Here is a 27,121-nt window from a genome sequence, read left to right as displayed (position 1 = left end):
GCTAGAATTGTTAGTGTGCCAGAAATGGGCTGCCTGTTTCCAGAAACCCACTGAGCCCTAGTTAAGATCGCAGGATGGCTTGTAACCATCCACTGACCCACCTCCCCCTGCCCTGGCTCTTCTGGTTCCAGAGAAGCTGGCCAGAAAGATTGAGTCCCCAGTGCCTTGCTCTGGCTGAACTCTCATTTGCACAGGAGCCCAGTGTGGAAGGCAAGCCTCCTCCTATCTTCAGCCTGCCCTGAAGGATGAGTCTGAACAGTTGGGCATCTACCTAGATGCTCGGCTTCTTTGCATTTTTCAAAATATAAATCACAGGGTTAAACATCAAACCGTATTTAATAATGTTCCAAACAAGTCAGAAACAGACAAACGTTAAGGACAGACACTTTCTCCATCAACTACATAATGTGGCCCCACCTTATTTAATTTTTACTCTCATTTCCCAATACGCCCACCCTGTCTCGTAAACGTAACATTCTCACCTGCATGTAGGTTGTCACCTCTGTCTTCCCAGGTGCCATTCCCTCAACCGAGGCCCACCTGCAGCCTCACACTCTGCCCCAAACCACTCTCCTTCCGTGTTGGTGTCCTCATCCATTGGTATTGCATCCTGGGTCCACTGCTTGCTTGGTATGTGACCGTGGGCAAGTTGCTTAACCTAACTCTGCCTCAGTTTCTTCATCTGTAAAATGGGCGTAATAATAGTACCTGCCTCTGGGAGTTACTGTAAAGATTATAGGAGTTAAATATATCAAGCAGCTGGAGTAGTCCTTGGCACATAGCAAGCACTCAGCAAGTACTGGCTATTGATGGTTAGCCAAGGTCAGTTCACCAGTTTTACTTTCCCTCATTCGCAAGAACCATACTTCTTCCAGCATTCCAACACTGACTTTTACAAACAGTTATTCACATTAAAATCTAAAGGAGGAAACATTTTCTCTCTCTTCTGCTTTTCTCTCTCCCCTTTCCCCTCCCCAGTCCCATCTTACCCCATCTCAGAGAAAGCAGGAGATAAATCTCAGCACAAGCAACTTTATTTCATATTTGTGAGAAAGTTTGACAATAGCTTGAGTTAGTAGTGATTTGAACAAGGATGCTTGTGTGGGCTTATATTCCCCAGCGTTGAGATGAAAATTCTTTTTTTTAATTGAAGCATAATTGACATATAACATTATATTAGTTTCAGGTGTACAACTTAATGATTCGATATTTGCATATATTGTGACGTGACTGCCACACTAAATCTAGTTACCATCCATCACCGCACAGTTAAAATTTTTTTTTAATTTTTTTTTATTGTGGTAAAAATCACATAATATAAAACGTACTATTTTAACCATATTTAACTGTACAGTTCAGTGGCACTAAGTACATTCACACTGTTGTACAACTGTCACCATCATCCACCTTCCTAAACTGAAACTCTGTCCCCATGAAACACTAACTCCCCCTCCCCCTCCCCACCCTCCCCCCACCCCTGGTATCTACCAATGTACTTTCTGACTATGAATTTGACTATTCTAGGTACCTCGTATAAGTGGAATCAAACAGTATTTTTCTGCACCTAATGTATATTGGAATGCATTTTTTAAAATTTATTTTTGGCTGCATTGGGTCTTCGTTGCTTTGCACGGGCTTTCTCTAGTTGCAGCGAGCGGGGGCTACTCTTCATTGCGGTGCGCAGGCTTCTCATTGCGGTGGCTTCTCTTGTTGCAGAGCACGGGCTCTAGGCGCGCGGGCTTTAGTAGTTATGGCTCGCGGGCTCTAGAGCACAGGCTCAGTAGTTGTGGCGCATGGGCCTAGTTGCTCCACGGCATGTGGGATCTTCCCGGACCAGGGCTGCATTGGCAGGGGGATTCTTAACCCCTATGCCACCAGGGAAGTCCCTGGAATGCATTTGTAAGGTTAACTTAATATATGTCCTGCAAACAGATGGTACCTTCTTTTTTCCTCCCCCTGTGCTATACAGTAGGCCCTCACCAGCCATCTACTTCATACACAGTAGCGTACATAGGTCAATCCCAAATTTTTTCCTTGTGATGAGAACTTTTAAGATTTATTCTCTTAGCAACTTTTAAATGTGCAATAGAGTGTTATGAACTGTAGTCACCATGCTGTACATTACACTCCTGGGGATTTATTTATTTTATTACTGGAAATTTGTACCTTTTGACCCCCTTTGCCCATTTTGCCCACCCTCACCCTAGATGAAAATTCTAAACACATGCAGGTAACTGCTTTCCATGGTGCTGGCACTGGCTTAAAGGATAATCAGGTTATCAGAAAACTACTGTATTGTGGTTGCATCTCAGAGACTATGATTTGACCCGAATTAGGACCAAATCCATGTAGTAAGACGTATAATAATAGAAAACTAATGTGCGTGTGTGCCTGTGTGTAAAGTTAAGCTTTCATTGCAGTGTATCTTCGAACAAGTTGTCGCCAAAGTTTTTTTCTTCCTCATGAAAATGGGTATAAGTAGGTCTAAATAAGAATACAGAACATTCCTAATCAATCTGAGAAATATATACAGTTCAAAACATAGAAACTGGGCTTCCCTGGTGGCGCAGTGGTTGAGAGTCCGCCTGTCGATGCAGGGGACACGGGTTCGTGCCCCGGTCCGGGAGGATCCCACATGCCGCGGAGCGGCTGCGCCCGTGAGCCATGGCCGCTGGGCCTGTGCGTCCGGAGCCTGTGCTCCGCAACGGGAGAGGCCACAACAGTGAGAGGCCCGCGTACCGCAAAAAAGAAAAAAAGAAAAAAAAAAAAAAACGTAGAAACTATAATGATGCTGTAGTGGTCACTTCAGGAAAGGGAGGTAACCAAAGTTCTATCACCATCTCCTACTATGCTGAGCATTTTACATGGAGCATTTTACACCTGAAAACTCTTCTAAAAAATAGATATTATGCCCATGTAAACATGAGTTTCAGACAGGAAAGTAACTTGACCGAAGTCGCACAGTTAGGAGGGTGACGCTCGCAGTCTCCCCACTAAATCCTAATTACTGTATTTAAGACAGTTCACAGCCAGGGAACAGTACCTTGCCCAAGGATTGGGTAGCCTTATTAAAGGTCAATTCTAATAGTTGTCCTCTGGATTCGTGGAGTGCATCTTCTCCTCAGAACTCTGAAAACACTCAGCAATTTATTCTCATGACATATCCTTAAAGCCAGGAGGAGCAAGTATTATTTTACCAGATGTGGAATCTGGAAGAACAAAGAGATTCTGCAGTGTGCTCAAGGCCATAGAGTTAGCAGCAAAGGAAGATTAAAACTGAGGTCTTCAGATCCCTAACCCAATACTTATCTCCATTAAAAATGGCTGCCTCTCATCAAGTTTACATTAGATCAAATTCTTTAAATAATAAACTGTGTGTAACAATCATAAGAATAAGAATAATAGCAGCTACCTTTGTTGATGGCCTGCCGTGTGCTAGGTTCTCCTGTGTGTTATCTCTAGTGCTCAAATGACCCTGCAGAGACTTACATTGTGTAGCTGAGTTGCCCCAGGCCCCACAGCAATGCGACAGAGCTGAGAATTCAAATCCAGGCTTCTCTGGCTTGAAAGTCCAGACCTTCCCACTAAGCGACATCAATATGGGTATGAAATGCCCCTCCCAAGCCCCAGGCAGCATATAGGTGATATTCACTACTACAAAACCCTACTCCAATAAATGAATTATGGTAGCACTTTATGTTATTGTGAACATTAAATGAATAAATCTTTACATAAAGCACTCTACACCAGTACCTTCTATCGAGTAAGAGTTTAATAGGTGATGATAATGTGACATTTCTCATTAGGTTGGATTCCACCCAAGCAGCTGCACACATGATTCCTTGAACCAAAATAGCCAACCTTCTCTTCTTCATCAGGTGTGATTTACCTTAAGTTACATATAATCCGTCAAAAACACTAAGACATAATTGTTCAATGGAGCGATTCAACGCTGAGCTAACTCCAGGGAACGATTCAGGAGTAAGAGACTTGGTCCTTGCCCTTCATCCCAAGTTTCAGTGTAGTTGGAAAGGCTAAAATGGAATCATAATAACTCTGGAATGATTGAAATAGTTTTATCGAGCGCCTCGCCCACAGTAGATGTACAGAAACATTTGTGGAATAAGTGTGCGCTAAATTATCAGCACAGACTCAGACGTCAGAGAGGCAGGAGGAGGATTGAGATGGTGTCCCGGAGATCAGAAAAGGAATTTGCAGGAGCGAGTGGTTGGAGAAGATGGGCAAAACTGGATCTGACCATTAACTGATTTACCGAGAAAGTCCAAAAACATAGACGAAAGCGAGGCAGCGTGCCGTCTGTATTTCGGGAGGGCGCTGACTGAACGAAGCTCGTTTCTGAGGCTGATTCCACGTCGCATTAGCCTCGCCTGAGCTCGGGCTCTCATCTGACTCTGGCAACTCTTCTGCGATGCAAAGTCATCTCATTATTTACAGCCTGTAAATGGCTTGCCGCGTGTTTCAGAGCAATTCTTTTTTTTTTTTTTTAACATCTTTATTGGAGTATAATTGCTTTACAATGGTGTGTTAGTTTCTGCTGTATAACAAAGTGAATCAGCTATACATATGCATATGTTCCCATATCTCTTCCCTCTTGCATCTCCCTCCCTCCCACCCTCCCTGTCCCACCCCTCCAGGCGGTCACAAAGCACCGAGCTGATCTCCCTGTGCTATGCGGCTGCTTCCCACTAGCTATCTGCCTTACGTTTGGTAGTGTATATATATCCATGCAATTCTTTTAAACGTTCTCTTTCTCCGCCTCCCTCTGTAAACTCTCTAAGTAAGATGACCGTTTAGTTGCCACTATTTCCAGGTTTGATTGCTCAGCCATAAAAACTGTCATGATATCGGACACTAAGATGACTGTGGCCAGTGTGTGGTAATTATATTTCATTAAAATTCCTAGTATGCTTGCCGGTGAGAAGGTTTTCAAAGCCTCTAGATAATTACTCTATCTAATAGGGCCTATGCCTTGTTCAGAGAGTCCGTGGTACAGAAAATAATTGGCTTTTTTGTCAGTGACTCCTGTTTCATACAAGAATGTGTGCAGGTATATGTATGTATGTGGTGTTTGTGGGTATACGTGTGTGTGCGTGTGTGTACATGTGCATGCATATATGTATGTCTATTTGAGTTTGTATGATACATCATCCATGCCAAGGACCATGCCAGACCTTACGTGTGGTTAAATTCAACTCTTCAGGAAAGAAACACACTTTCTCTTCATCTCTATCCCATAGGAAATCAACAAGGAATTTGGCTAATGGGAAAATACAGGTTGTAATCAAAATACACTAAGTCACTAAAAATTTTGCCTATATTTTTGTGTTCTACAGGAATCTACTTGTCCCTTCAGCTCTTACAGGGCAAAAAAGAAAAAAGAAAACTTTTAATGCATTGTGGTTATAAAACTAAGGAAGGTTTTCTGGGCTTCCCTGGTGGCGCAGTGGTTGAGAGTCTGCCTGCTAATGCAGGGGACACGGGTTCGTGCCCCGGTCCGGGAAGATCCCACATGCCGCGGAGCGGCTGGGCCCGTGAGCCATGGCCGCTGAGCCTGTGCGTCCGGAGCCTGTGCTCCGCAACGGGAGAGGCCACAACAGTGAGAGGCCCGTGTACCGCAAAAAAAAAAAAAAAAGAAAATACATAACTGGCACAACAAATGCATAATTTTACAAATATTATTGCTTTGGCCACAGTTTAGAAATGTGTCTGTTTAAAGAAAAGAAGTATCAATAAAAATTTTACACAGGTGACACTCATACATGGAAGGGAAAAAAAGACACAGGTTTGATAATACATTGTAGCATGTTGTAACAAACACGATCAATTTAAAATAAAAGGCATCGTTCTTCCTATTTGCCAGATTAACATTTTAGGGAGGGAGAAAGGGGAAAATGAAAAGTAAAAGGAAGGTTATTAGATCTTTAAGTCAGTTATAGAGGATCACATGAAATCACCCCCAGGCAAAGCGCTGTTATTGCAGCCAGGTTTGATACTCACGAAACAGGGTGGGGGGCACTGAGACCCGATCCTGGGGCATACTCATCCGGAATTTAGCCTGCAAGCTCTATGGCTGTCTTGAGACAAAGCTCGAACTAGAAAACCCAGGCCCAGATCCTCACGCGTGTCTCCGGGGAGGTGAACCTTTGCCTCTTTAGGGAGCGGCTTGTTCTGCTGGCTGTGCGCTGTTTGTAGAAGGATAAGAAAAAGCACAGAGAAAGCCTGGCACATCTGCTCATGTCTGGGCTGTATGAGCTTCGCCTTGCCCCGTGATGGACTCAGATTAAACTCACCTCTGTCTTCCTCATGTGCCGCTCTTCCCGGGCTCGCATTAGAAAATTCAAGGACAGAGAACAAAGCAGCCACGTTTGTTTTTCCAGAAAAAGAAGGGTCTGGTGAAAACAGCCCTGACAGCTGTGCTCTGTGGCTTGGTGAGTTAAGTAAGGGCTTTTACATGTTTCATTCAAGACTCTGTTTAGACTGGGTGCTGAGGATTTATATATCAATTTTGGGGCTCTGGTGTCATTGAGGTAGCTCTGATTTCCCATGACTTTGTGGTCATCTGTATTTGCCTGCAGTGAAGGAAATACCTAAGAGAACAGGAGTCAACGTAGTCCAGGGTCACTGAAAAGCTGGCCTTTTGTCCTTGGCTCTTTTTAAGGGTGCCGCCGGGGTTCTAAAAACAAAAGCAGCAGTCTTTAATCAGGAACACCTGACTCGGGATGGGTAACTTGCTCTCACGTTGGCTTTTGCAGAAGTGGCGGTGTGTCGAGGACGCGTCTGGCAAGCTTCGGATTCACAAGTGCAAGGGGTCTGGTGACCTGCTTGCCGTCCGGCACAGCACGAGGCCCCTCTTCTCTCGCAGCTTCCACGACAATGACAAAGAGTGCAATTGTGGAGATGCCGGTTATCGGGCCAGCAGAAGCCAGAGAAAGAGTCAGAGGCAGTACCTAAGGAACCAGGGGACCCCGAGTAAGCCATTCGCCGTGACCCTCTCAATGGCAGCCCAAGGCCTTTGGGAATGGATGTTAGGGAGACAAAAACATCTTGATCCATCTACATGTTAGATATTATCAATGCACAGGTTTGGGGCTAAAAGCAAATAATAGTTCTGTTTACAATATGAAAGCCGAGGTCATTTGAAATTTTGCTTTGTGAATATTAAGCTTAGGATGAAAATATATTCAGTAAAAGCAGCGGACACAAAACGTGCACACTTGAAAGAAAGAAAAGAAAAATCCGAGGTTTCAGTGCTCGTGCATTCAACTAATAGGAGGAGCATAAATGCTTTTTTAAACGGCATATCTGTTTTAGGATGATATATGTTTCTAATTCCTCTTATTGACTGGCGGGGTCACACTAGCCGAATTCAGCATGAGAAGCAGTGCCTAGCATCTTCATGAAAACTCTTCTCAGGCAGCTATCAGATTCCTATGAAGCGGCACCTTCCGTAAAAGAGTGAGAGTCTAGTGCCATCTAGTGGCGTAATGTGAAAAGTGACTTATTTCTATGATAACGCCTTTCTGAACTGGTTTTGGAAAGCAGGATACATTAAATTAAATTCCATACCCAAAACCAGGGAATCAAATCATTCACTAGAGTGCAATGGAAGCTCTTAGAACAGGCTTTTTTATCCTGGCCTTCACAGATGAACTTTATAGGATCATGAGCCTCTAGCATTTTATCCAAAATTTTAAGTATATTCTATGTGTATATATGCACATGTTTCTGGATGTCTGTAACTTTCAACAAAATAGTAAAGGAATCAATAACCTCAGAGGCTGAAAATCATTGACTTTGGAGATTTTCCTCCTGAGAGAAAATGCCAGGTTTAATAATTCACACAAAGATTTCAAATGGGAAAACGACAAGGGACAGGACCCCTGACCCTCTCCCTTAACAGAAGTCCATTTCCAGTGTCCAGCTTGGAGGTGGGGGAAGCCTCTTTTCTCTCAAGAAGTTCAGTTGTCGCTCCCCAGGCACTGACCATAAAACACACTGACTTTTCCGTGTGGAGCACAAGCTCAAGAAGCCTGGGGCCAATTTTTCAAGCCACGTGGAGTATTGTGTGTTCGAGAACGGGAGTGAATGCTCTTCTTTTGCGTCATGATGGAATTCGTGAGCGCTCTCAGTGATCCAATGCACAGGGGCGTTTCCTCTGAGAGCTGCATCCTGCAGAGAATGAAATGATTCTGATCTCACAGCCCATGTGCTCCCTTTCTTCCTGCTTTCGCAGCGGGCTGGACACATAAGGCCACTGAGTGGCCCCCCCCGGCCCCCCCGCAGAGCCTGAGTGCATCTGATCAGCGGGGAGCAGTGTGTGCATGTTAAAGCTCTTATCTAGCCCACAATGAGCCTTGACAGTGGTCTCTGGTGACCAGAGAGCACACTCATCTCCCCCTGGCGTTACTGTCCATCGGCCAGGCATTTAGTCAGTTGGCTGATGAAAGCATTTGCAAAATTTAATTTTTCTTAGAGCGATCTTCTACTATTTGTGCAAATAGAAGGTGTCTGGAGCCTTCACCGTTTTGAGAAAGCAGCCCAGTGTCGTGGGGAGACTGTAATCTTTAGAATCTGATAGGTTGTAGTCTGAGATCCCACAACTATTGGCTGCGTCACCTGGCAAAAGTACGTAACATTCAAAGCTTCCGTTTTCTCATCGTAATATAAAGATGGTAACAAATTCATGAGCCTGTTTTGACAATCTGATAGATTTTTTAATGTGAGGATTTATTGTCATAATTCCTGTCTTTCGTGATTGTGCATTAGAGATAAGGACGATGGGAATAATATATAGCAAAAGCTCATTATAGTCATTACTATTATTAATAGTTTTATTATTAAAAGCTAACTATAGTCATTACTATTACTAATAGCTTTATCCGAACTGCTTTGTAGTTCACTTTGAAAACTTGATGTAGAAGTTCACAGCCTGCCCTAAGGGGAAAGGGTCTTAGAGATCACCTGGATCTACCCTTTCACTTGAGGGATGAAAGGCCTGAGACCCAGAGAAACACACCATCCAGCACACTGCTCTGCACTTGCAAAGCCAGGACCATAGCCCGCCCCTCCCGGTGTGAATTCCCCTGGGCCGGCCACTGCACCATGATGGGCCCCTCAGCAATGCAGTGTGTGCTGCTTGCCCCGTCCCAAAATGCTCACCAAGCCTGGCGATCATCTTCTTCCCTCCTAAACTACACCTGGCCATCCGTGTTAACCTGTCTTCCCTTATTTCCAGAGTACAAGCCCAGATTTGTCCATACCCGGCAGACGCGCTCCTTGTCAGTCGAATTTGAAGGCGAAATATATGACATAAACCTGGAAGAAGAAGAACTGCAAGTCCTGCGACCACGAAACATTGCCAGGCGTCACGATGAAGGTCGCCAAGGGCCCAGAGGCCGCCAGGCCACCAGCGGCGGTGATGGGGACGCGATGCTGGCCGACAGCGGCAATGCCGTGGGCCTGCCCGCCACTGTCCGAGTGACGCACAAGTAGGAAGGCTTTGTGTTCGCGGGGATTGAGTTCAAAGTCATCCCTCCGTATCATACGATTTTGCCCCTTTACAAAAAGCGATATCACTCAGCCGTACGGTGTTCCCAGAGCTGGCCACTGTGATACATGCCTGGGGGTTCAAGAAGCAACAAGGAGTCCAAACAGTCATAGATTTGGACGTTTGCTTTGGGTCAGTTTCACATGAAGGCTGATCAGCTGGGCGTTTAGCCAGCGTGATGCCAGTCACATCTTGACTCAGCAGGAGTGGAGTTCTGCCCTGAAGCACTTACCTTTGTGGAGTCTAGAAAACACATGGAAAACATTACCGGGGCTGGAAAGGCTCTCGGTGCTGCACGGGCACTGCGGCTCAGAGCAGTTACAGCGTGAGGCTCTCAGAAATGAAACACAGCCCAAGGGAGGACTCTGGGTCCCGGAGAAGCTTCCAGAAAGATGGCGTGGGTTGAGGATGGATATGAGATGCAGAAACACCTGACCTCTCCAGATCCCAGAGAGGCACAGAGATGGGGAGGGAGGAGATTCCCTTCGGCTTTAACCGACTGCCCTGGGTCTTCAGTTCCTTCCAAAATCTGTGTGCTCTCTTGATAGAGAAATCTTTTCTTTCTGAATTTATTAGCTAGATCTTTGTTTTCTCTTTCATTTCATCACTTTAGGGAGGTGGGGTGCTGTGAGCCCTGCCAGCATCTTTATCTCTGGGACGGGTCTCCTGGTGCCCGCAGTGGTTATGGTTCCAGAGGCTAAAAGATTGAGACCCGGGTTTGTTTCTCATTCAGTGTTGATTTGCTCCCCCATCCCACCTGCTGTCCATCCCTGGGGCTGCTTCTTTGCTTCAAACTTAATGGGACACCTCAGGCAGGCTCTTTGTAACAAATGAGTGGGATGAATAACCACCTTCTATCTCTGTATTTCTTCACATCAACCATTTCCGTTACAACTGTGAGAACATTTTTTTTCCTACAGTATTTGGTGGGGCTTTCAAAAATGGAGGTTTTTTTGGGGGGGTGATATTTGTTCATGGGGGCGTGAATCTTGAATGTTGCCTTGATCTTTGTGATGAATGACGTCTCTCTGATACCATCCTCTGTCCTCACCAGTAGCCAGGAAACATTGCCACTTATCCTTGTCTGTAGCTCAGCTCCAAGTAACTGCTTGCATCCAGATTAAACAGTTAAAGCAGCGGTCCCCAACCTTTCTGGCACCAGGAACCGGTTTCATGGAAGACGATTTTTCTACATGGGCGGGGAGGGAGCAGGGGATGGTCTAGGCGGTATTGCGAGCGATGGGAAGAGATGGGGAGAGGCAGATGAAGCTTCACTCTCTTGCCCACCATGCACCTCCCGCTGTGCCACGCAGATCCTGATAGGCTGCGGACCACTACTGGTCCATGGCCTGGGGGTTGGGGACCTCTGGTATAGAGGATAATGAAGTTCCCTTGGCTATTTTTAATTGCTTTTTAATATTAGAATAGAAACCTGTTTCTAATGTTGTTTGCTTGGTTTTTGCAGATGCTTTATTCTTCCAAATGATACAATCCATTGTGAGAGAGAACTTTATCAATCAGCCAGAGCCTGGAAGGACCACAAGGCGTACATTGATAAAGAGGTGAGCCATGGCCATGTACTTGGAAGGTATATTCCAAAAGCGCACTCCACTTGCCAGCCCTGCTGTGTACACTCATCTTTTTTATAATTATGTGAAGAGTAGAAGAACAAGCTGCTTCTGCTTCTCCAGCGATACAGTGATATTCCTGACTGAAAACAAAATAGAAGATGAAAAAAGCATGACCTCTTGAAATCTCTGTGAGCAAAATGATTCAATTATAAAAGAGGCAGCTGTTAATGTTTATTATAACACATCGGTTGGAATATAGAGGTAGACATATTCTATGCCCAGCTTGTTTCCAAATTAATTATCACCTCAGATGAAGAGCTGTAATTGTGTAGCTGTAAACACGGAAAATAGGGTGGAAAGAAAGAGGCTTTGTATAGAAAATGTTGATCTTAAAATGCCGCGGTTGACATGCGTGTTTTCCAGATTGAAGCTTTGCAAGATAAAATTAAGAATTTAAGAGAGGTGAGAGGACATCTAAAGAGAAGGAAACCTGAGGAGTGTGGCTGCAGTAAACAGAGGTGTGTGTGTGTCCATCCATGGTCTCATTTTCACACAAGCTGCAGTGATGCACAGTAGGCTTGTTTCTCTCTTTTACCAATAGAAAGCTTAATAAATTGATATCATATATTGTAATGATCTAAACCATTTATGTCCAACTAAACACGTCATAAACCTAAGCAGAAGCTTAAAAGAAAAGTCCCATTTACTTAAAAGATTGTTACATACGACAAAATAACTGCCTACCTTGTACTTTTCTTCCATTTTATAAATCAACTGTTTGATCAAATGCACAATTATGAAGACTCACTTTTCAACCTTCTTGCCTGCAGCTATTACAACAAAGAGAAAGGTGTGGAAAAGCAAGAGAAATTAAAGAGCCACCTTCACCCATTCAAGTAAGTAACTGTTTTTGCCACATTTGCTGGGAGTGAAGGACGTTTTGCAGGGCCTTTCTGAAAGACTGCTGGGGCTCCTGTGTTCCAAGTGGTGCTGCTTAAGAAAAGTAGATGCAACTGGGAGGGCATTAGCTCAAGAAGTTGAAAACAAGCCCACGTCTTGCCAAGGGACCATGGCAATCGATATTTTTGGAATCCCAGGAGGGGGCATCATTTGAAGTTCTGCTCTAATTGAATAACTGCTCTAGTTCTGCTCTAAAGTGTGCTCTCTGCTGGTGTATCGGCTGGTATCTAGATTGTACTCCATGCACTGCTTTCTGTGGACAGTGATTAGGAGATGTGGACTCGCTGAATTAGGTCTGTGTGTTCTGCAGAGCAGCATGCAATTGCGTTGAATTCTATAAGTTGGAAGAAAAAGACATCTTTTTAAAATAATCGTAAGATGTGCGTGTAAAGGGAATTTAATATTTGAGCCTCAACAAAATTTGAGCCCTTCATGGAAAGATCAAGATAATAAAAAAAAAAATTTTTTTAATTCTTTCCAAGCCTATTTTGTAGGATTTGTTAAGAGAATTTTGGAAACTAATTCAAGTCATCTAATCCGACCAATCATTGACTTCATGGCTGATAGATACCGGGCCACCAGGAGGTTAAGCCACTTGCCCAAAGGGCATGGCCAACAGGATCTACTGATTCACATTGACATTTATTTCCATCAATGTTTGCATGTCAATAGGAGGAAAATGTCAATCCTGTTAAGATTCAGTAAAATTCTAAGAGCGTTGTCACTTCATGAGTTTGTCTTCAGTATTGCTGCTTATATTTTGTGTTTGGAGGCCCTCTGAAAAAGTAAGGCCATCTATTATTGTGTGTCTACTATCTTGTGCCTAAATATGTGTGTGCGGTTCATAGCAACAATCCTATTTTGACTTGAGAAAGTGCTTTCTGATCATTAAAAAGTCCCTTATATTGGAATAGAGAAGCCGCTCAAGAAGTAGACAGCAAACTGCAGCTTTTCAAGGAGAACCGCAGGAGGAAGAAAGAGAGGAAGGAGAAGAAACGGCAGCGGAAGGGTGAGGAGTGCAGCCTTCCTGGCCTCACCTGCTTCACGCATGACAACAACCACTGGCAGACGGCGCCGTTCTGGAACCGTGAGTTGCCCCATCTAACTGCCACTTCCGGCCACCATCCCGACAGCCAGCAGCTCGTGCCCAGTCACTTAGACTAGGAATTCAGCAGCTTGAAACCAGGAATCTAGAAAGATTCTAGATGAAAGCATCATATCATTGTCTATACTGACAACTAGAATCATTTTGCCCAAAGTTACGTTTTTCTTTAGAAATTTTTATTTTGACGTTTTGTTTGAAAATGCCCAGCTCTCCGTGGGTTTTTCTCCTGACGATATTTCACAGAGTACCCAGCCCCTGACAGACTTCCGGCCCAGCAAGACTGCTTTGCCACTAAGTAGCTAAATCAATGGATGAACAATTTTGTCCCAAATATATTTCATTTCTGCTTTATTTCAAGTGCATGGAGACTTGCACTTGAAGTCCAGGTCAATGTGTCTCAAACTGGGATTTGGAGACTCCCAGGAAGCCAGAGACCATCCTTGGGGAGACTACGGCCTATTTGTGATCATTTTTGTTTCTCTTTCCGTTTTGGTGTATCTTGATTTCAGGGTCTATGTTTGCAGTTATGTTTACATAGTGTTTCCATACTCGAGGCTGAGTGAACTCTTAAAGGCCTAGCTTTAACTTTGAACGTGGGGATCTGAGGGTCACAGAGCTTGCTGGCGATCTGTTCTCCATCAGGCTCTGGGCCAAGCACGGGAGACACACGATGAGCGAGACACACCTCCTTCTCTGCCCTCAAGACACTTACATTCCAAGAGCGGTAAAGAAAGAAAGTAAATGAAATCAATAAAATAATTACAAGTTGTAATAATGCTGTGAAGGAAACAGTGATCAAAGTTTTTAAAAGGGTCCCTTTTAGAGAGGGTAGGGATAAAGGGCCTTTCTGAAGAGGTGAAATTGAAGCTGAAACCTGAGGCGTGGAGAGAAGGAATCATGTGAACAGGGGTTGGGGGTGCAGCACCCCAGGCAGAGGGAGTAGCAGAAGCTTTCATTGGACCTCTCTTTCCCGTACTTTCTACAAGTTAACCAGTGGACCTCTGCGTGGTACAAAAGATGTTCATGGTAACAGTCCATCTCATGTTCAAGTGTTGTAGAGAGTCTGCAAGGTCACAAATTTTGACCTCCTTAAATCCACTGAGCTGCGCTCAAGCCTCCTCCAAACCCATCCACGCTGCAGAATCCCCTCTCTTTCCAGGCACCATTTGTGACACGCGAGCATCTGACATTCAGAGCAAGCTAAGGCACTGGGTCCCTCTTTTTATTAAATAACCATTTTTTCCCTCTTTAAAAAAAATTAAAACAACCATCAGTAGGAGTTCCGACACTTTCCTTCCCATTCTCTACTCAGTCACCCTGTTTTGGAGACAGTGCCCCACGGAGCTAAGGGGACAGCAAACGAAAGAGCCTGAAACTTCACCTTCGCCTTCAGCCTATCATCACCCTCCTAGGTTGCCATTGTTGTTTTGCATCTTCACCTAATCTCACAGCAAATTTGTATAGCGAGGGGGAGAAATGTAGTTGTTTTTAACGTCTACACGCACAGTATGTGCAAGAAAGAAAATGTGAACTTCGAAATGTAAAGATAGGGAACGCTGGCATGGCTGGGCTCCTGGGTTTTCTCATTCTTTTCGTTTTGTTTTTCTTTCTTACCGACAGTGGGCTCTTTCTGTGCTTGCACGAGTTCTAACAATAACACCTACTGGTGTTTGCGGACAGTTAACGACACGCATAATTTTCTCTTCTGTGAGTTCGCCACTGGCTTTTTGGAGTATTTTGATATGAATACTGATCCTTATCAGGTAAGTCAATAGGTTTTCATTTTATGAAGCTTATTGAAAATGGAATAAGCAGAACGTGAGCTTAAAGATACTGTCCTGGCCGCTTCATCCACAGCTCACAAATACCGTGCACACAATAGAACGGGGCGTTTTGAATCAGCTACACATGCAGCTGATGGAGCTCAGGAGCTGTCAAGGGTATAAGCAGTGCAACCCAAGACCTAAGGGCCTAGAAGTTGGTAAGGAAAAACAATTTTTTGTTGTCCCATAGTACCTGGAAAATTCTTTCTGTTGTCAAGTTTTCTGCCTTTGAAACATGTAGTTGGGGATAGAAGACATAGAAACGTCTAGTTTGGGATCCTTACAGGGGAAACTTGCCAGGCAATTCCAAACATATTTTGTTCTCTAATTTAGCTCTGGTGCACTAATGAAAAATTTAATACCCCCGAAGATTTGGGGAGTGTTTCATTCCATCTCTCCCAAAGATCCGTTCTCTTAGTAAACCTCAATTCCTGATGGAAGCATCCGCTGGAAAACGGGATGAAAGTATTGGGGAGTTCTTTGTTATGGATGTCAACAGTCATAAGATCACTCTAGGTCAACCAGGATATCCTATTTTTTTTTAAGAGAATTGGGATGGAAACACACAATGCCCTATTTCTGCTTCTCAGAGTTTGGAACTCCCCCAGTTGGATCCCTGCCCACGACACATTGAATTAGATTTCTTCTGCAAGTATTTCCCATCTGAAACTAGAGATGTTTGAGCACAACGTGGTCTTGAGATCTGAAAGTATAAGAGGGCCTGTATGGACTCAGCCAGATGTTCCCTCCCTGGTCTGCAATGTTAAACTCATTTCTCCTTTGGCTCATGGAGATGCAGTTCTTTTCAGGGCCCGTCCCAGCTCTTTCCTGGTTAATGAGAATACTTATTTTCTCATAATTCCTGTGGAAATGTCAATGTCAGCTGTCCATAGGAGGAGAAAGAGCTGAGGCTGGCCAAGGGCACAGCATGCCAACCCCAAAAGGGTGAAGAGCTAGACCCAAAGGCAGTGGGGAGCAATTTGCAAAAACCCTCTGTTGGGCAGCTGAGTTTTCTCAGTGCCCTTAAGGGCCTGTGTCTCTGTGGGTCCCCTGCAGAACCAGCAATAAAGGTAAGCAGCTCCCCAGGCCATGAGCCTTGATGGGGGACTCGGGGGGGGCAGTGGCGCATCCTGAAATGATCAGCATCGTCACCTGTCATTTCCAGCATTATAGGGTCCTCACGGCATTCAAGCTGTGGACCCCAGAGGAAATTCTAAATCCTGTGGGCGGTCCCATCACAGCTGTCAGTCACCACCCCTCAGTTAAAACCTTATTGGAATTCATTGCCAGCCAGAAGAGTCCAGCCAGGTCTTCTGGTCACTGACTCCACTCAGCTTAAATCTTTTCAGATATCCTGCTTATCTGTTGACCTTTTCCTCAAATTTTACCCCCCAAAAAGCCCCCTAAGTCCTGGAAATTGAAACAAGTATTAGAGGCACTAGAAATATTATACCCGGATATTTCTCCCCTGAAGAACATAGCACTCCTACTGGTGATGACATAGCAGCTCCACTTAGTGAAACCTGATAGAGTCTCTAAGTGGTGAACGACACGCCAGGCGGAGCCTCTTGTTACCGTTACGCTTCAAGTAGTCCTGTCCACCTTCTAGACGCTTCCTGAGGGAGATGATTATTGGCCCTTTTTTCCAAGTGTTTTGTCTAAAATAACCAAAAGTTAACTATTCCTGAGACTTACATGGACTTTGGGAAGTACCGTTTTATCGCTTTGAAATGGGCTTTCCTATCTCACCCTCACCCATTTTTCATGTGAAGTCTGATACGTTTTATCTTAAACCTTTTTATTTATAGCTTTCCATCCTCATTTTGAACCTGTCTAATAGAAAAGCTCTGTTGGACTCCGGCACTGTCTGTATTTCACATGATATATTTCTTTCTAGGGTTTAGATGTTGTGCGTGGAACATGACACAGTGAGTGGTTTTATGAGTTGTAAAGCTAACATAAATTACTCTTATATTTTCCTATATCAGGAAATAAAGATGGAGGAAGCTATGACCTGCACAGGTATTCACACTTTTTTATTCTCCCCGGCAGCTTCTTTCCCAGTCATTGCATGATTCAGCCACTTTAACTCATTTCTGTTTCTCACCTTGTCGCACAGAGCGTAGCTTGGGGTGCATGCATGTTCTAACAGCTTTCTCCACCGTCTTGTGTCACTGGGGACAGATCTGTCATTTCGCTTTTAAATCAACTCATTGTCACAACAAGATGTCTCTCAGAGCATTCGCTCAGTCCCGTGCTTGATGGTGCTTTTAAGCACGGAATGATGTGAAGAGGGAGAAAACAGAATGACCTTCGGGAGCCCTGGGAGGAAGGGGGGAGAATTACTTTCCTGGTGGTGCTTACACGTTGATTTGGTGAAGAGGCTTCACAGAAATGAGGTAGAGATTTTATGAACTATGAAGTCAAAATCACGAAAGGCGTCACGGGAATTTTAAGAGCACGCTAGAGCCGAAGTTGGAGCAAAGAGAAGGCGTTTCCTTGTTCACAGTCTTTAATTAACTTTGGTGGTGAAAGCAGCGGTGACGGGGCTCAGAAGCTTTGCCGGGTGGTGGTGAGTGAATAGGAAGCGTGGGAGTCGGGGTCAGGGTATCTGGAATCAAGTCTCGCAGAAAGGCCCCAGCACAGCCTGGAGACAATAGTGCCTGACACATGAAAGCTTGACGAACGGCCCTCAGCCCAGCCCTCTTATCCCCTCCAGCCCCCCATCCATCACGCTTACCTCCCTGTGCTCCGGGGTCGGGGAGGGGGACCCAGAACGCCTGGCGGCCGTGGCAGTCCTTGCACAGAAACTTCTACTCCAAGCTTAGACTTCAAGCAGGTCTGTCAGAAACATGCCGTGTGGGGCAGGAGGGATCTGTCCTTACCACTTTACTGAGGGGAAACTGAGGCACGGATGTGTCACTGCTTTAGTTCACGAATCCTCTTGGGAGAAACACTTTCATCAAAGGAACACGGACCTCACTGGTGTCACCCATCTTGATACTGTCTCAAAGAAATAGAATACTATCGCCTGTCCGGGGCACCCTGGTGGCCCCCCTGCCCCTCCTCCAGCCTCCTGAGCTGTGGTCTCAGGTTCCTCCTTTCAGAGGGCAGTTCATTGGTCCCATGAGAAGCTGAATGATGGCGGGGAAGGTGTGAGCAAACAAGACAGAGAAAGCTGGACTTTTGAGGATCCTTGATAACGGTCTCTCTAGCTCTTCTTTTTCTCTCCCCTCTTGTCTTTCTCCTTTCCTTTCCTCACTCTGCCTCCGCACCCACCCTGCGTACCCCGCACCAGCACACGTAAGACAGAGCAGGACAGCCCCCTCTTACGCGGGTCTCCCCCAGGCTGTGGGCTGACTAGGTAACATCTCACACCCCAGGACTGATCTACCTGCTTCCCGGGGGTCCCGTGAAGACATTTCTGAAGTGGGGCATTTTCAGTGGACCTCACACTAGATACTGACTTATTTTATGATGCACTCAGTTCTACAGCTGCGGGATTTTCCGTCTGGCCCTCTTTTATTTCTGTCATGACAGAGGGAAAAGGGTATTAACAGGTTACTTAAGACACAAGTCTGGTCAGAGCTGAGGAAGAGAGTTCTTCTTCACCGAGCCATCCTTGGACAGCTTTGAGATGCAGAATGGCTAACTGCACTCCAGTCATGAGTAAAGGGCAGGATCTGGGACTCCCCCTACCCTGATCCCTGTCACCACCATCACTAAACGGGGCCAAATGCATCATTTCTGGGGTCGTTTGGGCAAAGCCTTGGTAGCTTTAGTCGTTGAGGGCATGGCGTCCCTTCCCTGGTAATGGGGCCAGTGAACGTGTGTGTGCAGGGCAACCTCGTGTTACCTGTTTTGTTTTGTTTTTTCTTCTAAATTCCCTACCAATGGACAAATCTAAGGATCCTTTTTAACTCAGAATGACTGGCGTTTTCAGACTCCACCACTTCATAATCCATGAGGCAAACTACCTTTCAGCTGCCATCCACATCGTAGGCAGGAAATGACGAAACAGGAGGGCATCGACCTGTCAGACCTGGGCTCTCACTGGACACCCAAAGGCAGTGCTTGATGTGCTCCCCCCGTCCACTGCATCCTGTTGGATTGAAAGGCAACAGATGTGGAAAGGCCGAAAACACTGCCGTCCCAGTTTACCAGCCCACAGCCGTCCCGTGACGGCACCGCTAATGGGTTTTTGGAAGCTTCGATTCTTTAAGATTTTTATTTATTTATTTATTTTAGGAAACTAATTAAAATGCATTTTGAATCATGCAATTTGATTACAAAAGCCTTTGAGAAAAATGAGAACAATCACACCTGAAGAATTTGGAATTTGAAAATTCAAGAATATTTTAGAAAATGTACTTTGTACGAGACTGACTACAGAAGAGTTTGTAAACTGCCTTCAGTTTTGTGAATTTTCGAAAATTAATCCTTAGGCTTATTTAGAAGGTCTTTTAAAAGCCAGTCTGTTCCCTGTTCAATTTCCTTTTTTTTTTTTTTCTTTGGCGTGGGAGGTCCATGAGGCAGGGCAGCTGAAATGCTTTGCTTATTCCCACTGGTCACTTTCCCGGTTAGGACAAGCTCAGAGTAGGGACACAGCTCAGTAAAGTGGCCCCCATTCTACTCAGGAAATAATTGCTGGCTTGAGTTGAAAGTAATAAGTTCTGTGTTGCAGAATCAGATCCACAGGTTGATGGGGCGTTTATTTTTCCCATTGCCTGTGAGAGCAGATGCCGCTACCCTTTGATGAGCTGCTGGCGGTCACGGTCACTTCTTGGCCGCCTAAGGCTGGCATGGCTGCTTCCTGCCCCTTTTGTCCCACGCCCTGCAGGCCAGCAGGACACGCCGTGCCCACCCTCAGCGACCATGCTTCTGTCCACATTGCTTTTGCTTGTTTGTTTTTTCCAAATGTAAAGTCGACTTTTTCTTTTTATTGAAGTATAGTTGGTTTACAATGCTGTGTTAGTTTCTGGTGTACAGCAAAGTGTTTCAGTTTTATGCATGTATATACATATATTCTTTTTCAGATTCTTTTCCCATATAGGTTATTACAGAATATTAAGTAGAGTCCCCTGTGCTACACAGTAGGCCCTGTTGATTATCTATTTTATATATAGTAGTGTGTTTCTGTTAATTCCATACTCCTAATTTATCCCTCCCCTCCGTCTTTCCCGTTTGGTAACCATAAGTTTGTTTTCTATGTCTGTGAGTCTGTTTCTGTTTTGTAAACAAGTTCATTTGTATCTTTTTTAGATTTCACATATAAGTGATATCTTATGGTATTTGACTTTCTCTATCTGACTTACTTCACTTAGTATGATAATCTCTAGGTCCATCCATGTTGCTGCAAATGGCATTATTTCATTCTTTTTTGTGGCTGAGTAGTATTCCATTGTATATATGTACCGTATCTTCTTTATCCATTCCTCTATCGATGGACATTTAGGTTGCTTCCATGTCTTGGCTATTGTAAATAGTGTTGCTATGAACATGGGCGTGCATGTATTTTTTCAAATTAGAGTTTTCTCCAAATATATGCCCAGGAATGGGATCACTGGGTCCTTTAGCTTTTAAGGAACCGCTTTTGGTTGTTTTGACTAATTTGCCCCTGTGGCCACAGTGCGTTCCTTGTAGACAGTTACGGGTGGCATAGCTGTGTGTTAGAGGCTGCAAAGTACTGTGGTTAGAGCACAGACACTGAAGCCACCCTGCCTTGGGTTCAAATCCCAGCCTCACTAGTCAGAAGCTGAGAACAGAGCCTAACATATAGCAAGCCCCAATGATGATGGGTATTATTAGTCAGGTATAATATGGGGGCCCAAAACATTCACATGAAGAAAGCGGTATGTGAAAGGGGGTAATGAGTGATAAAAGAATGCTACTGTATTTTGTAAGAAACACAAAAAGATATTCAACAACAACACCATCTCCATCATCACTCATTGGCAGCCCAGAGTCCAGCACACGAATGCATTTTCTGAACCATCCAAACCTCTTGAGATCAGAAAGGAAAAACACAGCCTTCACTGCCCTGCTCTGTGTTGTCCTGAGGAAGCTGCCCCCGGGTCTCTTCTCTCAGTCACATCTCAGGGCTCCGTTTTCTCTTCAAGCTGCCTTGCTAGCACTGTTGGACTTTTCTGTTTAAGGCACTAGACCAAGAGATGGGTCAAAGCCAGGGTTTGGAGTTCAAGGGGCTGGAGGTGAGGTCGGCTTCCTAAGACGAAGAGGGGACCTGTGTCAGGGCTGTTAAAGGTGTGGGTCAGGACCAGGAGCCCTGGGTGCTGCTGTGCAGTTTGCACCCTGAAAAGAAGTGTGCCGCGGAGGGACAGCTAGGCACTGAAATCCAGTTTCCATTATCCCCAGTGGATTAAGTCATTTGTTAAATGCTGCCGGTACACAGAGAGCAATTTCAGAATTGCTAAATCACACTACTGCAAAAACAAACCTGCTGTCTGGAGTTCAGTGTGTTTTTCAATTGTTTCTCTTTTGATTAACAAAAAACAGTGCTACGTTCAAAGTTATCTGGGCTTGTTCTGTGCCCCGCCCTCTTTGATTATGGTTATGTTATTCATTTGAAATAAAGTAAGGTTTGTTTATTTGTTTGTATTCCATTTTAGGTTCTTTTTATCTTCATCATTATTCATTTGATTTTGGTTTTTAGTATGTAATGCCTTCACCTAGCTCCAAAGTCAAAACTGCGAAAAGCATAATTTATTCAAGTGCTCTTTTATGTATTATTCAGTTATTTTCATATTTTACAGTTACAAATAGTACTGCAATAAAGGGCCTTGTGCAAGTGTAATTTCATGTTGTTGAGAATATCTTCAGAGTAAATTCCTAGTCATGGATTGGTGGGGTTACTGTATCAACAGGTAAATGCATATGTGGATGTATTAAATATTGCCAAATTCTCTTCCATAAGGGTTACATTCCCATCATCAATGTATGACAGTGTTTGCTTTTGACAGCTGTCAGGCTTTTTAATTTTTTTCCAATCAAATAAGAAAGAAAGGGTATGTCAGTATGGTTTTAATTTGTATTGCTCTTATTATGAGCAGAGTTGCACATATTTTTGAAAGTTCAAAGGACACTTTACATATTTTGTATATTATCTGGTTATGTCTTTGACCATTTTTCTGTCTGATTTCTGAAAGAATTATCAGGAAGAATTCTTTATTTTTTATTGCAGTATAGTTGATATACAATATCATGTAAGTTACAGGCATACATTATAGTGATTCACAGTTTTTAAAGGTTATACTCCATTTATAGTTATTATAAAGTATTAGCTATTGGGAAGAATTTATATCTTTATGATGCTGAGTCTTCTATCCAAGAGCAAAGCACATCTTTCCATCTGGCTAAGTATACTTATGGGTCTTTCAGGAGCTTTTAAAAGTATTTTCTTAAAGGTTTTGCACATTCTTATTAAGTTTATTTATAAGTACTTTATCTTCTTTGTTACTATTGTAAATAGGGTTTTCCTCCATCCTTAAAACCTCTACTTGATTATTGTTTGTGTATATGAGGGCTGTTGGTTTCTGTATATTAACTTTACATCCTGCTACCTTTAAAATTTTTTTTTTTTTGAGTTAACTTTGTCATGGATTTTCTTGGATTTTCCAGATACACTACCATACATTTGCAAGTACAGAAAGCTTTGCTTCTTCACTTGTGTGTCTCCGATTGGTTTATCTAATTGGATAAACTAATGCTTTCAGGACAGTGTGACCTTGTCCCTGTTCTTAATGAAAAGACTTTCAGGATTTTCCCATGAAGTGAGAAGCATGTTTAGGACTAAGATATTTACACTTTTATGACGTTAGGGAAATAGCCATCCATTCTTTTTTTAGTGTTTTTATCAATAATGAGTGTTGAATTTGTCAAAAGCCTTTTCAGCATCTATGGAGACATGCAGATCATTTTTCTCTTTAGATCTACTAATATGGTATATTGTATTAATAGACTTGCTAAGAATGAACCAACTTTCCATTGCAGTAGGTCATCATGTGTTATTTTCTTAATATAATATTGAATTCTCTTCACTAATATTTAGGGTTTTTGCATCATCTTAATAAATGATTTCAGTCTGAAATTGTCTTTCTGTTTATGCTAGCATTCTCTTTTTAGGTATTGTACTGGTTTCCTATTACTCTTATAACTAATTACCCCAGTGCCTTAAAGCAACACAGATTTATTCTCTGACTTTTCTAGAAGTCAGAAGTCTGAAATGGGTTTTACTGGGCTAAAATCAAGGTATCAGCTGGTCTACGTTCCTTCTGGGGGCTCTAGGGAAGAATCCATTTCCTTACTTTTTCCAGCTTCTAGAAGCTGCCTGCATTCCTTGTTCATGGCCCTCTCCTCCATCTTCAAAGCTGAAAGCGTCTTCAAATCTCAATACCTACCTCTACCCCATCCCCGCCAACATACACACCCCTTTGCTTCCGAGGTCACATTTTCTCTGACTCTCCTGCCTCCCTTTTTTCTAAAAAGGACCTTTGGGAATTACATCGGCCCCACCTGACTGCTCCAGGATAACCCACCCCCCCAATCTCAAAATCCATAACTTAATTCGCATCTGCAAAGTCCATTTTGCCATGTAAGGCAACATACCCAGTTTCCAGGGATTAGGAATGTGGACATCTTTGGGGGGTGAGTCCACTATTCTGCCTACCACAGCTAACAATGTTATACTTGCTTCGTTAAAAAGTTTGAAAGTGTTCTTCGATCTTCTATGCTCTGGAACAGATTGTAGAGCATTGAGATTCTCTTTTCCTTGAAGGTTTAGTAAAATTCTCCTGTGAAATCATAGAGACCTGGTGCTTCTTTGTAGTGTAATTCTTACAAGACTGATAGAAATTTCCTATAGTAGTTCTCATAAACTTATATAAAGGTTATAAACCTTTCTTTTCCTTCTTTGGAAATTGTTCTGTGTAAGCTTTCTATCTCTATTGGGTCAATTTCAATAAAATGTATTTTCCTAGACAATTATGTGTTTCATCTAGGTTTTCCAATCTGTTCACTTTAATGTCTGCAACATAGTTGCTTGTGTTTTAAGTTTTGTGTATTTCAATGATTATTTCTCCCTTGTTATTTTCTATTTTGTATATTTGAAATTTCTCCCCTTTTTCTTAATTAGGTAAGCTAATGACTATGTGTTTTGATCCTTTTTTTTAAAGAACCAGGATTTTGATTTATTAATTAGATATGTCATTTTTTTTCTGTTCTCTACCTCATTAATTTTGGTTTACTCCTGGATCTGATAAATGTGTTAAATGCTCACCATCAATCCTTTTGCTGAAGTTTCCCCAGTGATTTCTTGGTTGAATGAAACTCATCCTCTAGGAGACTGCTCAAGATGAACTGATGTGTGCAGTATTCTCTGCACCCTTACATGTTTGAATCTGTTTTTCTGTAGCCTTGATACTTGAAGGAGAGCTTGACTGAATGTATGGCCCTTGGTTCCTACTTTAATTTCTGATTTAAGGTGACTTTTACATCCTTGGATGCTTGATTGAGAAGGTTCAATTTACTTAGCAGTGTTACGTTGTGGTTGTCTTCACCTTACGGTTTATTTTGGCAGGGGCGTTTTCATAAGATGGTAGACTTTTTATTCTTATTTTCTATTTTCTCTTCTAATAATATTGTTTATATTTAGACTGCTTCTATTAATTCCATGGACTTCAAGTATTTACAAGATGTCTAGTTTAAGAAGATCCTTTTCTGTGTAACCAAGTATACTTTCTTTTTACTTTTTTATTTCCTTATTATTGGGGGATGGGATTGTAAGAGGTTGTGTGTCCTCGAATTTCTTTGTTTCTCTCTTTTTCTTGCAGGACCTGAAATTTCCCCCCTTTGGCTTCCTTTTTCCTTTATCGCCAGTTTCCAAAGGCTGTTTCTCTCTTCCTTTGTCTCCTTTTCTCCCTGAAATGATGCCTTTCAAGACCGCCACCTTGATTCATGTGCCCTTCTAGGTCTTTTCCTCATTGTCAGTACCGCGATTTACCAAGACTCTACAGTGTTTTATACTTCAGGTTAACATTCTTTCCAGCAATGGTTTCAAATCCATTTTTGACTTCATTCTCTCTTTCTTCTTTTCTCTTGTATGCAGTCTTCCCAGGGCTGGTGCCCAAAGTGTGACATACAGCTCTACTGGGATTTGGTATTAACTTTTTTTTTCACTTACAGGTGATTTGAAGATTCTAGAATTCTCTATCTTCTGGTTATACTAAGGGTGTGGGTTTTGTATAGTTTTACTCACTCTTCCTGCTAATCTGTATTGCTTTGTGGGTAGTTCATTGTATTCTTGGGCGCACCTAGAGAAAAGCTGTTGTTTTCTGCAGAACTATAGTCATCTTAGTGATGTAGAAAAATCCGAGACAGAGAAAGCTGGTGTATTCTTTGCATGCTGTGAAAAACCACTCAATGATTGATTTATCTAAAGGATAGAACTTTTAGGGCAAAAAAGCAATCAAAGAAATAGATCCATTTACTGTGAAGAGTTTAATTGCATTCAAATGTGCTTTTATACTGAGTGTCAGGGAATATAAAATAAAAATATCTTACTAAGCGTTGCCTATTACATTAAATTACTTTGACTTTTTTTTTTTTTTTTTTTGCGGTATGCGGGCCTCCCACTGTTGTGGCCTCTCCCATTGCGGAGCACAGGCTCCGGACGCGCAGGCTCAGCAGCCTTGGCTCCCGGGCCCAGCCACTCCATGGCATGTGGGATCTTCCCGGACTGGGGCACGAACCCGTGACCCCTGCCATCGGCAGGCGGACTCTCAACCACTGCACCACCAGGGCATTCATCCAGCAGCCCTATAAGTAGTAAAGGTTTTATCACACAACTATTCCCACATGTGGCAGATGAGGGACCAAGACTCAGAGAGACTCATTCACTTGACTTCCTGATTGTACAGGAGACTTGAGTAGAGCCAGGAGTAGAACATAAGCCCCCCGACCGGTAATACCAGTGTATTTCCAGTACCAGCCAAGCCTGGTCATAGAAGTTCTCACTCATTCCATCTTCTTTCCAAATTTCATTATCATTCAGTCACTTCTGTAACCTTAGGCCCCTCCTTGACAACAAATTACTAGGGAAACATACTTTTTAGTGTTTTACTTCAAATTGACTTGTACCGCAAGAACAATGTAAGTTATTTAGCCAATAAGTAGGAAATATTTTCTCCACTAAGGATCCACCTTCATCTCTTTTCACAGAGGACAGTTATGGGACGGATGGGAAGGTTAGTCAGCCCAGTCTCACTGCAGACGTCAACTGGCAAGGCCTGGAGGATCTATACAGTGTGAATGGAAGCATCTACGAGGACAGACCGAACTATAGACTTAGTCTGGTTGACTGGACTAATTACTTGAAGGCTGCAGATAGAGTATTTGCACTGTTGAACAGTCACCATGAGCAAAATAAAGCAAATAAGACTAAAAGTGCTCAACGTGATGGGTTCCTGGCTATGTCTGCTGAGCTCTCGGCACCAGCAGAGTCAGATGAAGACCCGAGGCGTAGGGTTGGGGAAGCACCTCCTTTGACCTTGCCGGCTGACCTTCCCACCCTGCATTCCAACCGACCAACATTCAGCCCAGAGAGTAAATTTGAATGGAATAACGACATGCCCGAAGTTAATCGTTTGAATTCTGAACACTGGAGAAATCATAAAACGGACAAGCGGTTGGAGCATGAAGGGATCAATCTTCTTGAAACTGATTTCAGCGGCGACGGCACGACGACGGAGCTGGTGCAGCCCGGGCCCAGGCACCAGAAGGGACTTCCCCAGGATGGTCCTCCAAGAGAAGATGCTTCTGAAGTTCGGCTGCATCTTACCGCGCATCCTGATGTTGACTCCATTCATCGGGATCAAAGCGTCCACCAGTAGGAGCAGCCTATTTCCTCCTGCAGCCGAGACGGGATGTCAGACCAGGTGGAGAAGAGTCACAGGAGGCGGGACTTACAGAGCCCGGAAGGCGGTGCCTCCTTTCCAGTCTCCTCTGATTAGATGCCATGTTACCTTACCCTAAACACAGTATTTTTTTTTTAACTTGTTCTTAGTAAACTAATAAAGGCAAT

The 27,121-nt window shown here is 43.5% G+C and overlaps 1 protein-coding gene across 4 annotated transcripts in view; it reads left to right on the top strand.

The window, feature by feature from the left end:
- The window catches only part of SULF1 (sulfatase 1), a 161,388-nt gene extending 134,977 nt beyond the window's left edge, over positions 1 to 26,411 (top strand). For all 4 annotated transcript variants that reach the window (XM_027127944.1, XM_027127941.1, XM_027127942.1 and 1 more), the window contains 10 exons: positions 6,774 to 6,990; positions 9,257 to 9,509; positions 11,034 to 11,130; positions 11,563 to 11,657; positions 11,970 to 12,035; positions 13,014 to 13,186; positions 14,825 to 14,967; positions 15,062 to 15,185; positions 17,016 to 17,049; positions 26,260 to 26,411. In XM_027127944.1, coding sequence (XP_026983745.1) covers positions 6,774 to 6,990; positions 9,257 to 9,509; positions 11,034 to 11,130; positions 11,563 to 11,657; positions 11,970 to 12,035; positions 13,014 to 13,186; positions 14,825 to 14,967; positions 15,062 to 15,185; positions 17,016 to 17,049; positions 26,260 to 26,290 — 1,233 coding nt within the window. In that variant the 3' untranslated portion in view covers positions 26,291 to 26,411. The remainder of the gene's footprint in view (positions 1 to 6,773; positions 6,991 to 9,256; positions 9,510 to 11,033; positions 11,131 to 11,562; positions 11,658 to 11,969; positions 12,036 to 13,013; positions 13,187 to 14,824; positions 14,968 to 15,061; positions 15,186 to 17,015; positions 17,050 to 26,259) is intronic.
- Positions 26,412 to 27,121: the final 710 nt, after the last annotated feature.

The sequence above is a fragment of the Aethalodelphis obliquidens genome, unplaced genomic scaffold (assembly GCF_003676395.1).
Source record: "Aethalodelphis obliquidens isolate GAN/ISIS:26980383/991018 unplaced genomic scaffold, ASM367639v1 scaffold33, whole genome shotgun sequence".
In the NCBI taxonomy this organism is placed as follows: domain Eukaryota; kingdom Metazoa; phylum Chordata; class Mammalia; order Artiodactyla; family Delphinidae; genus Aethalodelphis; species Aethalodelphis obliquidens.
This window is presented reverse-complemented; position numbering and strand designations above follow the sequence as displayed.